The sequence below is a fragment of the Grus americana genome, chromosome 17 (assembly GCF_028858705.1).
Source record: "Grus americana isolate bGruAme1 chromosome 17, bGruAme1.mat, whole genome shotgun sequence".
Classification (NCBI taxonomy): domain Eukaryota; kingdom Metazoa; phylum Chordata; class Aves; order Gruiformes; family Gruidae; genus Grus; species Grus americana.
Genome location: NC_072868.1, coordinates 1508636 through 1524738, shown reverse-complemented (window position 1 = coordinate 1524738; position 16103 = coordinate 1508636). Strand labels below are relative to the sequence as shown.

The 16103-nt window shown below is 54.1% G+C and overlaps 1 protein-coding gene across 3 annotated transcripts in view; it reads right to left on the bottom strand.

Annotated features, from left to right (window-relative positions):
• The window catches only part of L3MBTL1 (L3MBTL histone methyl-lysine binding protein 1), a 29898-nt gene extending 16058 nt beyond the window's left edge, over window positions 1-13840 (bottom strand). For 2 of the 3 annotated variants that reach the window (XM_054845837.1, XM_054845838.1), the window contains exons 1-6: window positions 5971-6149; window positions 3578-3801; window positions 2671-2815; window positions 2380-2518; window positions 1582-1705; window positions 843-930 (exon numbers count right to left, since the gene is read on the bottom strand). In XM_054845837.1, coding sequence (XP_054701812.1) covers window positions 843-930; window positions 1582-1705; window positions 2380-2518; window positions 2671-2815; window positions 3578-3801; window positions 5971-6106 — 856 coding nt within the window. In that variant the 5' untranslated portion in view covers window positions 6107-6149. Of the gene's footprint in view, window positions 1-842; window positions 931-1581; window positions 1706-2379; window positions 2519-2670; window positions 2816-3577; window positions 3802-5970; window positions 6150-6385; window positions 6572-13697 lie in introns of those variants that run through there. The other variant, XM_054845839.1, reaches the window with a different exon arrangement.
• Between the last annotated feature and the right edge of the window lie 2263 nt (window positions 13841-16103).

Below are 16103 nucleotides of genomic sequence, written 5' to 3'. Positions count from 1 at the left end.
TGACACACCAGGGCCACCCTGACACCCTAGAGATGCATTTACCCTCATGGTATTCACAAAAAGAAGACAGCATCGTCTCTTCACAGGCAGGGAGGTGATCCTTCATGCCTTTGACCCCTTCGGGAAGGCCACAAAGGTTTCCCATAAATGTTTATTTTCAGTATAAGTTTCAATATAAGTTTTCCCTCCCACTCGCCCCCATCACACTGCAGGGGAAAAAACCAAACAAGCAAACACTGCATCCCTCAGCTCATCTCCCTTCCCTCTGTGTCAACAGCTCTGTGTTTGAGATCTCCTCTGATATGGTCCAGGATATGTCACCCCATGAGGTGAGACAACCCCAAATTACCCGACTTCAGAAGCATCAGACCTACAGGAGCAGTTCCCAAACTTGTGAGCTCCTGATCATGTGAGGGAAGGTCCCTGTAAGGCCATCCAAAGGCGGGGCAAAGCCAGACGTGGCGCAGAGTCACGTTATTGCTCAGGATAGTGCCTCTTGCAGCAAAAAAGCTATCCACGAGCAAGTAATACATTCAGCTCCCAAGGGGAGGGACCAGAAAGCACTGTACAGTACAGCCCAGTGCCTGAAGAAGACACAGCCGTATCTGTAAGGGTGCACCCTTCCCATGGAGAGAAAGAGAGGAAAGGAGAGAAATGGAAAGAGACAGAGAGAGCAGGATCAAGCAAGCAGAGGAGCTGACAAGCCTTCAGGAACATGTACCAGCACGTTGCACTGGGTCTTTGACTCTGCTGGAGCACCAAAACGCTGGCCCAGCCCCACAGCGGGACCCTACAGCCGTGGTGGGAACGCTCACCCCACCACCCGCCTGGACCCTCCATACCGTGCTGGCTCCCGTTCCATGCATCAGCCTCCACACTGCTGATGGCAGAGTCTCCCGCAGAGTTTTTTCTCTCTTCCTGCTTTTCCTCCTAGACATAAGAGCAGACAGAACAGAAACCCATAGCGCTGGAGGTCTGCACAGAGGTGTTATGTCTTATGCTGTGTGTTGTACCCTCACACCAGTCCCAAGGGCCATACTGTGCTTTTGCAATGTCGATGATTTGACTGATGCTTGGCCAAGAAATGGGCGGCTGAGAGGATCTGATGATGGGAGCCCAAGGGGGATTTTGGTGCTGAGTGGTAGCAATCACACCTGGAGTGGATCTGCTACAGTCAAGGCTGGCAATTGCCTTCATTGCCTTGTCAAAGTCACTCTCCCTTCCCCAGGGTACGCATCACGAAGACACTCTCCTATTTCAACACTTACTTTGGTGGGGCAGACTCAGGAGAGCAGTTCAGAGTGCTCAGTACCTACAGCCCCATCAGGACATGTCTAGCACTGCCCAATCCAAGGCGCTTGGCATGCCAAACAGCAGCCAAGTGTCTAGAAGCCCTGACGCTCCACACATTCAAGTCTTTTTGGCATTAACAGCCAACACGTTACTCCTTTGACATAAGCTGACGCAGCACTGCAAAGCACCAATGAGCACTGCGTGCACCCGCAGCACATACAGGGGTGGCCCATGCCCAGCCTTGACATCAGCACATGCACACCCACGCCTTCCCTGCCCTCCTCTTACCATTTGCTCAGATTCATATTCTTCCTCCGAAGGGCTCTGGTAGTCCTTCCTCTTTCGTTTCTTCACCGGCTTGAGGATTTCAGTGGCATTGGTGCTGCTGGCAGAGTTTTCCACGATGACGGACCTGCACAGAGGAAGGGAGAATAAACCACTGCAACATGCTTTGTGGCAATGGCTGGGGTGCCGGTAAGCGAGTGGCTGCTGGAGAATCACTGTTACCCTATTTCTTACTCGCACATGCTCCCATCCCTCTTGACTAATGTACACGCTCCTCTTAGCACACAAGTCGGCAAGAGTTTAGAACCAGGGTACAGACCAGAATCACCATCACAAGCTTGGGTGTCAGAAACCTGAACCCAAGGATGAATCAAAAGCATCTAATTTCATAGCAGGGCTCTACGCTGCATCAGAGTCACACAGAGATGCTGGAAAACAAGTCCCAGGAGTCAGACCTTAGTAAGCAGAGGGGCTGGAAACGCCCTCATGACCCATGCCTCCCACTGCCGCTGAAGCCTGGAAGCACCCACTGTGGCAACCTCCTGCTCCAGCAGATACGTGTTTATGAGGCCACAAATTGGGCAGGAGAAAATCTGGCTCCTGTGCTTCCTGGTGTCCCTTGGGACAAGTCTTACTCCCCCGACACTGCAGCCAGGGCTGCCTACAGGGAAGAGGGAAAGAAGTGGGGTCCCAGCATCTGCTGGAGACAGATGTGCTTGCATCCCTTGCTAGAGCATGTGGAGGCAGGGCAGACAGACAGATGGATATGGCTCTGCATGGAGCAGACTCCCCTTCCTTTACCTTTCTTTGAACTGCTGGTGACAGTGCTCACTGCAGAAACCCCTGCCTTCCCGGGCTCCATCCGACACATGTCTCCGGCCACAGGTATCACAGTGGCACATGCTTTCTGCTGTTGGTAGCTTGGTCTGCTCTGGCACATCTGAATTAGAGAGAAGAGGAGCAGTGAGGCACAAGGTGCAGCAAAGGAAGGAGAGCAGGAAGCAGGAGATATTTGCCTCACTCAGTGCCTATTCCAGACAGTGCCTGCTGGATGATCGTACCACCCCAGAAGTGCCACCATGGTGCCCTTACCCTGAGCCACAGCAGGATTGTCCCTGCTGGTGGGTGCCACCTCTGAGTCCTCATCTTTATCTGCGTGGCCCTCCTTCAGAGCTTCTACTGGAGGCACCTTGTCAGCACTCATTACCTTCAGTGTCCCGTACTCATTTATTCGAAACTATGTAATTGAACCAAAAAAAAAAAAAAAGGAAAACAGTTAACAAGGAGGAGAATAGAAATATAACTTGATCGCTAGTGGGTACATGTGAGCTCTGAGAATGAGAGGGACGCGGTTTGGTCATTAGTGCGACCAACAAGAAAACAGCTCTTCCAATCATAGAGGCAAGCACAGCACCAAAGTCACCTGTCCTGCTGCCCCTCTCTGCAGTCCGTGCTGGACTTGGGTGAGACCAGCACCAGCTGGCAGCACGAGGGGCAGGGGCACGGCCAGAGGATGTGGTGCCCTGAGGCTGAGGAGCAGCTGAGAAACTGGTGCGTTTTGCACAAGCTGTTTTCACGTACTGAGGGGTACACCTAAAGGCATCCACTGTCTGATGAGCACACGGCCACTGCTTCCAGGGTGAGTGCAGGAGTTTGGCAAGAGCCAACTCCATGGCACAGCTTGGAAAGGAAAGATGCCTTGCACAGCAGGTAGCATCCCTCTGCAGGGCAGACCTGCTGCAGCCCCCCAGGCACCATGCGCGTGCTCTCTCTGCTAAGCTCATAAGATGGGAGGGGCACAGCAATGGGGCACAAGAAGAGCCTCGCAGAGCCGGAACAGCCGAGGGATCCTCCAGCTGGGGTGCGGAGGGGCCATGGGGCCAGGGGAACACGTCACATCCTGGTGGTCCCTGCGTGGCACAGGCTGGGGGACTGCCACTTACAAGGGCAAGCAGCTGCAAGGAGGGGGGCAAACGCGGTGTCCTAGGGCTACACTTACCCGCAGGTTACTCCCAGGCAAAGTAGCCACCCCATCTTTCCACTCCAGCACACGGACCGTGCTGCAGGTCTGCACCCCGCTGATCTGGGGAATGACCGTAGCTGTGATGGGCTCAGTCCCTGCTCCCCTCTCTGGCCTTTCGGCCCCTGTGCTTCTCTGTGGTTCCCGAGGGAATCGCTGAATTTCTAAGGTGCTCGTGGGAAGGTTGATGGTAGTGGCATTTGCTTGAGAAGGGAAGAAAAGAAACAAACAACCCGAGGCATACACAGAACACTTAACTGATGCAAACAAGGCTCAAAGGCAGTACAAAATGACAGAGAAAACGCAATCTCCCAGCTGAGGGCTCGGTGTTGTGGGTTAAAGCACCCACAAGCAGGGAGCGTGACCCCAGAAGATCTGCAGCCAGCAGTGGCTTGTGCTGGGGTGTTGCACCAACACTATCCATTCAAGAGTTCCTACTTCAGCCTAACCTCAGACTGTTCCCATGACTAGGATGCCCTGATGTGGCAGGAGTGTGCTGGCAAGCTCCCGGTCTGCATCTTCCAGTTTAGTTTCATCTCAAAGGAACACGCTGTGCAGGCCAGGGCCTCTCTGCAGTGGGAACCGAGGCACCAGGAGCAGGAAAAATTGGAAGAATTGCTTCTAAAGAACACTCCTGATATCACCTAACATACATCCGTGCTTTGTTCACACACTTCCTGAAAGACACTGGTCAGCTGTGCTGGAAATTGTCCCAATTTTCAAGAAGGGTAAGAAGGACAACCCTGGTAATTACAGGCCTGACAGTCTCACTTCAGTACCTGGTAAAATTATGGAGAAGGTTGTTCTGGGAGTTATTGAAAAACACTTGAGAGACAACGCAGTCATTGGTCATAGCCAGCACGGGTTCATGAGGGGAAAGTCCTGCTTAACCAACTTAATTTCCTTTTATGACAAAGTCACCCATCTAGTTGACCAAGGGAAGCCAGTAGATGTGGTGGTTTGGGATTTTAGCAAAGCTTTTGATATTGTTTCTCGCAGTGTCCTTCTGGACAAAATGCCCAGCACACAGCCAGACAAGTCCATCATGTGTCGGGTGAGCAATTGGCTGATGGGTCAGGCTCAAAGACTTACAGTAAATGGTGTCACATCAGCCTGGCGGCCAGTCACCAGTGCGGTCCCACAGGGCTCAGTTTTAGGGCCAGTGCTCTTTAATGCTTTTATAAATGATGGATACAGGAGTCGAATGTACATTAAGTAAGTTTGCTGACGATACTGAATTAGGAGGAGCTGTGGGCTCCCTTGAGGGTAGAGAGACCTTACAGAGAGATCTGAATAGACTAGAGAGCTGGGCAATCACCAACCATATGAAATTTAACAAGAGCAAGTGTCAAATTCTGCACCTGGGATGGGGTAATCCTGGTTCTACCTACAAACTGGGGGACGGGAGGCTGGAGAGCAGCCCCGCGGAAAGAGCTCTGGGGCTCGGGGTGATGGCAAGTGGAACAGGAGCCAGCAGTGGCCCTGGCAGCCCAAGGGCCAGCCGTGCCCTGGGGTGCAGCGAGCACACAGTGCGGCGAGCCCGTCAAGGGAGGTGCTCGTCCCACTCTCCACCGCCCTGGTGCGGCCCCACCTCGAGTTCTGGGTGCAGGTTTGGGCGCCTCAGTACCCAAAGGACGTCAGACTATTGGAGTGTGTCCAGAGGAGAGCGGCCAAGGTGGGGAAAGGTCTCGAGGGCAAGACTTGCGGGGAGCGGCTGAGGTCACTTGGCTCGTTCAGCTGGGAGAAGAGAAGGCTGAGGGGTGCCCTCATCTTCCTCAAGGGGGGCAGTGGAGGGGAGGTGCTGATCTCCTCTCTGGTGACCAGCGATAGGACACGAAGAGATGGAATGAAGCTGTGTCAGGGGAAGTTCAGGTTGGACATTAGGAAAAGGTTCTTCACTGAGAAGGGTGGTCGGTCCCTGGAACAGGCTCCCCAGGGAAGTGGTCATGGCACCGAGCCTGTCAGAGTTCAAGGAGCATCTGGACAACGCTCTTAGTCACGTGGTTTAGGTGTAGGTAGTCCTGCGAGGAGCAGGATCCTTATGGGTCCCTTCCAACTTGAGATATTCTATGATTCTACGATAATGTGGCAACCCAGGAGTCCACATGCCTGGCAGAGCAGGCACCAGCACACTGTGCTGCCCTGGCACAGGGCCCCAGACATCAGGGCTTTGGTTTCAAACGCAAGAGGTTTTGATCGGCCACAAATTGTCCAAGTGATGTGGGATAGCCACAGAGAACCTCTAAGATGGCAGCAGCAGCATGGCTTCGCGTCCCAAGGTTTGGGAGGAGCACAGATGTACAAAGAGTGTGAGGTATCAATGTCGGGGGAGAAGGCTGGGGAGGCACCAGTTAGAGGACAGTCCCGCATACCTGGTATGATGAAGGCAGTCGCTGGCAGGTGGGTGCTCTGCACAGTGCTCTCGGTGGTGACCACGTGGACACTGACCTCCCCAGCAGCATTCCCCTTCGTGCTTCTCACAACCTCCATCTCTGCTCTGCTGTCCATCACCTTGCCTAGGCACAGAGCGAGGCACTGGAAGACAGCAAGAAAGAAATCAAGTTGGATACAAATACAAACGCGAGAAAGGAGTGAGAAAGATACTGTGGAGTATGGGCCCTCCCTTTCCACCATCTCCCAGCAGAAACCCCTGTAAGATGTATTAAAGGCCCATTGAATCCAACAGAGAAGAGCATGAAGGTCACAGCTGGTACCAACATGACCTAGTAAAGCCCCTGTTGCAAGATTCCAGCTCGGAGTCTACAAACGCTGAAGGTTTTTTCTTACCTGGCACCACCATAAGATGGTATAAGCACAGCAGGTCCACCACAAGCTACGGCTGCTCCTGGCTCCCACTGGGGCCTACACCACTCTAACGCAGACTGTGACTGAGGGTTGGCAAATCCTACCCTGGAGAAGATGGAGGTCCCTGAAGTCCTCCTGTTGGGCAGTCACCCTTGATCTTCTAAATGGCTGTTAAGAGAGAATTTCACAAGTGACAGAAGTTAACTGGGGTGGAAGGGGGTGGGGAACATGAAGTCACTGCACGCAGCTGAGTTTCTCACAGGACTGGCAATGTTCAACCCATTTAGCCATGAATTTCAAGGAGTAGGCAAGGTGTCAGGGCCCTTAGTGGCCTTGACCAGCCTCTCCTGGGACCCCCACCCATGGACCCAGGCGCTCCACGTCAGTCCACTCTCAGCCTGTCTATGCCACGCTGCAGCAGTGCTGGTCTCCAGCGGCTGTCTGGCAGCAGAAGGACCTGATCTACCAGCTGACGTCCTGGCTTGATCTGTCAGACCTTGCCTGGTGACCTGAGCTCCTAGCTGGACCTGGCCACAGCAGCCCTGCCAGCTGCCTTTCTCAGTTCCCTGTCCCAGGGCAGCAGCTGGCCCCTGCTGTGCCCCAGCAGGCAGGATGGTGCTGACACCAGGACGTCCCCAGACCAGGGTCTGCCGGCAAGGCAGAGGGAAGAACAGCATTGCCTCCCGGTGCCCAGGGTGCCTCGGCAAGAGAGGGCTCTTGGTGCTGCTCCTGCCCTAGTGAAAAACGCGACAGACACGCAGAGTTACGCAGAAACCCAGCAGTGTCATCGGATGTGCTCAGGGAAGGCGGATCTCTCTGTGCCTACTGAAAATGATGGTCTGAGCGTCCCAGCGACTGCTGGGGTCTGAGGACACTAGGCTGGGGAAGGATTTTGGACCTGCCCTGTTTCCCACACCCTCTTCAAAGCATTTTCTGCCAGGAAGGAGGTAGGGCTGCTACGGGGACCGCACTCGATTCAGGTTGCGACCTGAATTTGAAAGACAAGACAGCCATGTGGAAAACAGGATGGTGATTTCAGTGAAGCATCATTAAATAAGAATTTGGCTACAAAGGGCAAAGTCTGGAAATTTAAAACCTGAGACATTAAGATACAGGTGTTAGAAACAGAGGGTAAAGAGTGGGATGGTGTGCTCACATTAGGAGAAGACCTGCTTCTTCCTCTCTCTTACAGTGCTATTGGGTTTGTGATCAGAAATACCTGCTGTTCAGCTGACAGATGGCATGGACCTTTAAGGCCCTCCAGGTGCAACATCAGAAAAGCACTGTTAAGCGTCAGAACTGAAGGAATTGAGTAACTCAGCTGGACACCAGATTCCCACTGAAAGCCAAACTTAATTTGGCAGCCAACCTGTCTTGGTGCTTCCTAATCCCCCCCTAGGAATCTATCTGCTTTCTTAGGCACTTAAATCTGATATTTATCCTTGATTCATCACTTGGGTCAAATGTTTCAAGGACAGTGCCTCGTTTTGTGTGAGCTGTTGGCTTTTCTTTTTTATTTGAACAGAACTTAGGACTGGAAATGCTAGAAAGGAAGAGAAATAACTGGATCCAGTGTCCAAGCTGGGTGATGCTCAAACCCACCTCTGTACAGCAGACTACGATGTGAACACAACAGCAAATCCTTGCACAGGAAATAACCAGCAGCAATTATTACGTGTCAAACACTCTCCAAATCCTTGCAGGGCTGCCTGTCGATGCTGTCAAGACTCATTCTCCTGCGCCTTATGAGTTCAGGGTGAACAGAATGAATTTGGATTACAGATTGCGACACTATTCCTTAAACTGGAAGAACTCAATAATTGAGATTTAGAACTTAAGCTCCAGTCAATCCCTCTTCCACCACCCTCCTGGGAAAGGCCTCGCTGCAGCAAAGGGCATGTCCTCTCACCACACCACAGCCGGGCAGCCCAGCTCAGAGGGTCAGGAGCCCTCCAAGGAGCTTGAGGGAGGCAGAGGAGCCCGTCCAGCCCTCGGCCCTGCCCTACAACAAACTGTCACTCCTGTTCCTCTTATCTGCCCCTCAGCAGCAGCGTCGCCACTTCCCTCGGCACCTCTGGCCAGAGCAACCTCTTTCCTGTTGGCGGAAATCTTTTCCTTACGCCCTGCCCCAACTCCTGACCTTCAAATACATGTTGAGCACAAATTCTGCGCACAACTCCTCCAGCACATGTCCTGCTCCATCCCGCAGGGCAGCAAAGACTTTGAGGTCCTGGACACCACAAAACCTTATGCTTACAGACGTCTCAAGCCACATTTCTCTCCTTCTAAGATCCATGGTGGGGAGACAGGCCCAAAGCTATTCCAAGGTCACACATAAGCAGCAAGAACATTCTTGGTGTGAACTTGTAAGTGACTCCCAGGGCTCTCCCACCTCTTGTCAAGGGCTTCCATGGTGTTAGGCAGCAATTTACCACCAATGCTGCTCACATCAACCATAGCACACATTGTTAAACTTTTAACTCAGGATTTCTGAGATAACCCCTGCAGACACAGTCCCAAGCCCCAGAGCACTGCTCTGGACCACTACCCTGCAGTGCTCTGGAGCCTTACTGGTGGGATGGACATGGGCATGACACAACACTCGGGCTGCAGAACTCCATCTCCAACCCAGAGGAGTGAGAATCAGGATTGAAGACATTGTTCGCAGCTCAGTTTTCAAAACCCTGGCAGAAAACCCCCTGGAAGCCCAACCTGCTGTGAAACATCTCAGGTCGGGAGCAGCATATGAGGAAAAGGGGAGAAGAGAGCAAGCGTCTCTGTAAAGGAGCACAGCTATGATCTGCCATGTCACAGCAGGAAAAAGGCACCGGCACACATCCATTTGGACAACCCTGCTCCCTGAGAGTAGGACCTCTGATAGATGTCAGGGAGAGGATGCCCATGGCTGAGGCAAGTCTAGTTGCTTCAGTGCATGGAGCCAGAGCCTGGGCAGGTACCACCACCCCAGAGATCACTTCAAGGGGTCTCCTGCAAGCCCTGGTATGACCCATTAAGGATCACAGGATAATTCAGGCTGGAAGGAACTTCAGGGGGTCTCTAGTCCAACCCGCTGCTCACAGCAGGGTCAGCTACGGGATCAGACCAGGTTACTCAGGGCTTTTTCCAGACTGGTCTTGAAAACCTCCCAGGATGGAAACCATACTCCCTGCAAATTAGCACAACAATTAGCAAAACAAAGTAGTGCGATCCCTTTCTGGTGACTGCTCTAGATGATGAACAAAAGGTTTCTTTATTTTCTAAATTTTTTATTTACTTGGGATCTAAAAAGCTTTTGGCCTACATGTGCCCCAGTGATGTCTGATAAAACTCTGCCTGTCCTTACAGGACCAGAATTAGGCCAACACTTAGCAGTTTTCAGAAATCCCACCATCCAGATTTTAAAATAGCAAGCAATTGTAGAGGTGAAAGCTATTTTGGACTTAACGGTGAGGCCCCAAGTTCTCCATTTTTCCTGGTATTGAGTGTAATTCTGTACATCTTGCAGAGAACGTAGGCCAGCCCCACTCCCCAGCAAACCTGCCATTCAGTCTTTCCTTTAGGTCCACAGGGATCTAAAACTCTGCACACCCACTCGTCTCTTCTGCCTTCTGCTGAGGGACAGCCAATGACCTCAGGCTCCCACTCTGGAGAAGACCAGACAGGAGAAAAGCCACCCTAGGAAGCCCTGGCCACGCATACACCCTGACCTGTGGGCCCTCTCTGGAGAGACCACAACACATTGGCTGGAAGGAAGAATTTTTCACGACACCTTTCATCCAGAAGCGCTCTCTGTCTTGGTCTGCTTTGCTCCGGTAAAGTAGTTCTTGCAATCACATCCTCCATGTACGAGTACGTAAGTGCATACGGCCATCCGTCTGTAGTCAGACCCCACCAGCCTATTTCAACCAGTTTTGACAGCAAGATTAGATGTCTCTGTAGCAGTGGTCTCTATCAGAGTAAAACCTTCAAGTCTGGGAAACCAAGCATCTGCACAGAGAACTGGGTCCCTGCATTGCCCCGCACCTCACCAGGGAGGGTGTCCGGCCGGGGCGTGGGCTGAACTTCCCGAGCACCAGAGGATGGCTGGGGTCAGCTCATCCGTGCACACGTAATTCACATGTGCAGAGGAAACTGGCCACAAAACACGTATTTTAAGGCAACCAGACTTCACTGGTTCTGCTGCTCGCAAAGTTTCTAGCTCATCAAACAAGAAATGTTGGGTGTTGGCACACCGGCACCCTGGACCAGTGACACAGGGGCTTGGAAAGCAAGCATTTCTACGGCTGCTACACACCAGAGCCTCCAGCTCTGCCACAGTCTCACACCCACCCTCTCACAAAACCACAGCAAAGATGAGGAACGAGCCACTGTTTGGAAAGAGGAGGGATACGCTGCGTGCTACAGGCCACAGAGGAGCACGGAGAAAAGCAGCTCCCAGCACAGAGACGCTGTACAATCCCGTCAGTACTTTATAAAGCACAGTCCAGTCAAAAGATGTATTTCTTTTAATCACAAAATTGGCTTAAAATAACTGTATTTCTAACAATATTAACTTCTTTATTGGTTTTGTGGCTTCTCAGATTTTTAAATATTCCTGAAATCTGCACCAGTATACGCTGAGGGCTACCCAGCCGGAAAGCAGCTCTGCAGAAAAGGACCTGGTGGACACCAGGTTGACCATGAGCTGGCAGCGTGCTCTTGGAGCAGAGATGGCCAACAGTATCCTGGGCTGCATTAGGAGAAGCGTCACAGCAGGTGGAGGGAGGTCATCCTTCCCCTCAGCACCAGTGGGGCCACCCCTGGAGTGCTGGGGCCAGCACTGGGCTCCCCAGTACAAGAGACAGGGACGTACTGGAGAGAGTCCAGCAAAGGGCCGTGGAAGTGATGAAGGGACTGGAGCATCTCTGCCACGAGGAGAGGCTGAGGGAGCTGGGACTGTTCAGCCTGGAGCAGAGCGGGCTCAGGGGATCTCATCAGTGCGTGTAAATACCTGGAGGGAGGGTGCGGAAAGGACGGAGCCAGGTTCTTCTTAGTGGTGCCCAGGGACAGGGCCAGCAGCTGTGGGCACAAACTGGAACACAGGAGGGTCTTCTGAACATCAGGAAACATCTTTCCACTGTCGGGGTGACCAAGCACTGTCACAGGTTGGCCAGGGAGGAGGTGGAGTCTCTCTACGTGGAGATACGCAAAAGCCGCCTGGACACGGTCCTGGGCAGCTGGCTCTGGGTGGCCCTGATGGAGCAGCGGGTGGACAAGGTGACCTCCAGAGGTGCCTCCAACCTCAACCAGCCTGTGATTCTGTGAATTATTTTTTCAGGAATTTCCTCAGCCATAACAGAGAACTTCCTTGTCCTTAATAACAGCTGACATATGGATTATTAATTACCTCCAGTGGCAAAATTGAGCCTTTAAGAAAAAGCACCAGCTGGGATCGTGCTAAAAATACAAGCAGTACACCAGAGCACTGCAGAGACGTGGTGGGCTGGGAGCTGCTCCCTTGGATCTTCCCCTGTCTTCTGGCATTGCCCAAGGCAGGCATTTAAGAGACTAGTGGCACTGCAGAAAGTATCCGTTCCATATACGCACAGGAGCACACTCCGTAACACCCTTCACACAGGCAGGTGGCCCAGCGGAGAAAGACAAACACACATGCCTCTTCCCTTCCAAGTCTGACTGCTGCTTTAAACCCAGGAGGCAATGCCTCCTCCGGAATAAACCAGGGACCACAAAGTCCTCCTATGTCCTGCTGCAGCATGGGGTGAGGTTTGGAATGGATCATGGTATTTATCAACATCTCAAAACAGGCTGACACATCCTTCCATGCAGTAAGATGCCGTTCATGTTGCACATTTCAAAATAGCAAATAGATTCTGTGAAGACAGAGATCAGAGGGAGAAGGGCAAGAGAGCAGCAAGCTGCCTTCAGCTTAAGGTTCATACACAGCTGCCAAAACAGAAACACTTGGGCTGGGTGTCACCTGCTGTCCCCAGGAGTGCCACTGCCACTGGCACTAGCTCTTGGGCCTGTGGATCTGCTCAGATCCGCAAGTGGGGAGAATGAGCACTTACCAGTGATGTCATGTGCCACCCCAAAGGGCTCAAGGTGACACCATCTAAGCTCAATGCTGAGGCCAGAAGGCAGCCTGAAGCCCCAGCAGCTCTGACTGGGCGCAGACCCCCAGCCACCACTGAGAGAGGCACAAAGGGGACACCTGCGTCCCACCTTTCACTCTGCTGCCATAAGCCACTGCCAACAGTGCCAGGCCTGCACAGAGTTAGGGCACAACACAGGGTATTGTTCTACAAGTTACACTTATAAGCAGGCAGAAACATCCAAAGAGGATTGATAGGTGATCCCGAAATATTTCAAAATGTCCAGTCTTTTATCTCCTTTATAACTAGTAAAGAAAGAAATCCAGAACCTGTCCTAGACCATGTGGAGCATCCTCTTTGTAGCCTGGGCTGTTTGTTCTGTATTCTCCTAGGCTGGATTAACGCCCTCCACGCTGCAGGACCCTTTCGAGGACTGCAGCGGTGTCATCTTCAGGCTCCAGGACAACAAATGTTCATCCAGTGTTTGAGAAACACCAGAAGAAACGCGGTCAAGTGTCCACCCTGGAAGGGACTTCCAGCCTCTGTGTGTCCCAAAGAAGATCCCTTGGGAAAGCCAGGGAAGAACAGTCCCATTCCCTGCCTCGCTGGGCCACGCCTGGGCACCGCCTCGCACTACACACACCCAGCCGGGGCCAGTCAGCCCAGTCCAGAACTTAGCCAAAGGAGATACGCGCCTGCACGTCCTTTTTAATTTTCTGTTAAGATATCCCCTACTGTTGGGCATAGTTGCTTGCCTTGAGGAAAAAAATACTTTGCTGCACATCAATGTTACAGTCCTAAAACGACCCACAGCGGGTCCGCCGACCCGGCGCGGGGCGGGCAGGGCCGGGCAGGGCTGGGCAGCCCCTGGCCCGCTCCGCTCCCGTAGCCCCCTACTCCCCGCCGCGGCCCGGTCGGCACCGTCCCCCCGCCGCCCCCCTTGCCCAGGACGCGGCGGCGGCGAGCCCGGCCCGCCCCGCCTGGCTTTCGATAAAAGGCGGCGATGGCAGAACCTCCCTCCCCCGCCGGGCCCGGGGCCGCCCCGGCTGCAGGGGGCGGCGCGGAGCGGATCCGGCCCCGCCATCCCAGCCCCAGCAGGCCCCGGCCCCGCTCGCCCGGCCAGGGAGGGCCTCGCCCGTGGGGGAAAATCAAAGGCGGGGAGACGGCTCCCGGGGTGGGCAATGCCCGGCCGCGCTCCTTACCTCCACGGCGGGGCCCCGGCGGCCGGGGCCCGGCCAGGGCTCTGCTCCGAGCCTCAGCGGGGCTACGCGGCCCGGCGTGCGCCGCGCAGAGCCGCGTTACGGCTGGGCCGCCGTCGCGGCGCCCGCACGGCCCGGCCCGGCCCGGGGCTGCGAGCAGGGCCGCACCGGGCGGGGGGGCTCGGGCGGCGGAGCCCGCGGAGCCCGCGGCGGGAGGGGCGCTGGGCCGGGCCGGGCCGTGTGTGAGTGTGCGTGAGTGTGTGCGCCGGGGGAGGGGGCGGTAATTGGGCAGGTTGGAAATGCATGCACTTAATGAGCGCCGTCGCCATGGTAACCCGTGTATTCCTCCACGCCGCAGTGGCAGTGTTTAATCCCGCCGCAGGATTTCGGGGAGCTGCCCGGCGGGAGGAAGGTCGCCATGGCAACGGCCAGGCCCCGGCGCCCCAAGGCCGCCGCCCCCCGGCTCCTCTGGTCCTTCCCACGCAGGGACCGGCGGGCACCGAGCCGCTCGTCCCCGCGGGACTGCGGAACCCAGCGCTGGCACCGGGCTCCCTAAGGCAAACGTTGAGCTCCGGGCTCCTGGCGTCCCCATCCTCACCTTGCCCGGTGGCTGGAAATTCTCCACTGTTTCTCTCTCTTGGGTTAGATGGGACAGGGGGGCTTGGAAGCCAGAAGTTGCTTTTTCTCCAAGTCAATAGCATTAACCTAACCCCCCTGAGAGAGTGGTCGGACTGCATCACTGAGGTAAGGTGTCCTCCTTGCAGCAGCAGCCAAGAGGCCCCAGGGACCAGACCAGTTCCCCAGGCCTTGTCTGAGGACGGGCAGGGGCTGCCCCAGCCGAGGGGGGAAACCTCTCCTCCTCAGCCCTCAAACCACAGCTCAGGCGATAACCAGAGAACGTGAACACAAAGTCCCCAAGACCAGTGGGAAGCAAAAGGATCACTGGAATTAGTTTTCCAGAGGAAATGCAGGACTGACTCTTGTACAATGCTGAGTAGCGCTTCCTTAAGTGCTCTGGTCAAAAACCAGGGCAGCTTACCCACCCAGCCGTTAGTATTTTATGGCCACCCGAGAAGCGTGCCTTTTGGACACGTCATGTCTGTCCCGCTTATCCGCAGAAGATAGGAGTGGAAGGAACCAAGACTGGAAGCACAAGGACCAAAATGCACGAAAAGCGGCTGCTGAGAACGGTGCTCAACGCACATTGGGTGGGCTGGGAAGAGGCGACTGCCATACCTAACCATGACAAGGAGTGTCCTGGCTCGCTTCGGGGAGTGCAGACACAAGTTTTTGTTTCTAGTGTGACTATCTGCTGGGTTTTTTATCACCTTGAGTTTTGTACTCTGAAATTTTTAATAAATTAAAAAGATGACATCAAAAACTTTGATGAAGCAATTAGATCCTGAAAATCAGGAAGTAACAGGTATTTCCTTTGCTGCTACTGCCTCCTTCCCCCCTTTGAAATAAACCTTCAGTGGCACAGTATAGGAAAAGGCCTTCCCGTATAAATCCTTTTATGCTGGAGTGGGAGTTTCAGATAGATTCAAATCAGTAGTAGAGTGAAACTCAGTCACTTGAAAAGCCACCCAGCATTCACCTTCTCCATCAGGTCCCTGTTCCTGGCTATGCTTGCTATAAAAAAATCATGAATTCAGAATGATGAATTCCTAGGAAACGGCTACTTTAGGCAAAAAAAGAGGAGGCATCCCTGGTGTGTTGGGTTTGCGTGGCAAGGTTTTGGTAGCGGGGGGGCTACAGGGGTGGCTTCTGTGAGAAGCTGCTAGAAGCTTCCCCTGTGTCTGACAGAGCCAATGCCAGCCGGCTCTAAGACAGGCCCGCCGCTGGCCAAGGCCAAGCCAATCAGCGCCTCTGTGATAACATAGTTAAGAAGAAGAAAAACACTTAGAGAGAGAGAGCTTTTGCAGCCGGAGAGAGGAGTGAGAAGATGTAAGAAACTCTGCAGACACCAAGGTCAGTGCAGAAGGAGGGGCAGGAGGTGCTCCAGGCACCAGAGCAGAGATCCCCCTGCAGCCCGTGGTGAAGACCACGGTGAAGCAGGCTGTCCCCCTGCAGCCCATGGAGGAAGGATGAGGGGGTGTAGAGATTCCACCTGCAGCCCGTGGAGGACCCCACGCCGGAGCAGGTGGAGGCACCTGAAGGAGGCTGCGGCCCGTGGGAAGCCCACGCTGGAGCAAGCTCCTGGCAGGACCTGTGGACCCATGGAGAGAGGAGCCCACGCCAGGGCAGGTTTGCTGGCAGGACTTGTGACCCCGTGGGGGACCCACGCTGGAGCAGTTTGCTCCTGAAGGTCTGCACCCCGTGAGAGGGACTCCATGCTGGAGCAGGGGAACGATGAGAGGAGTCCTCCCCCTGAGGATGAAGAAGCAGCAGAAACACCATGTGATGAAC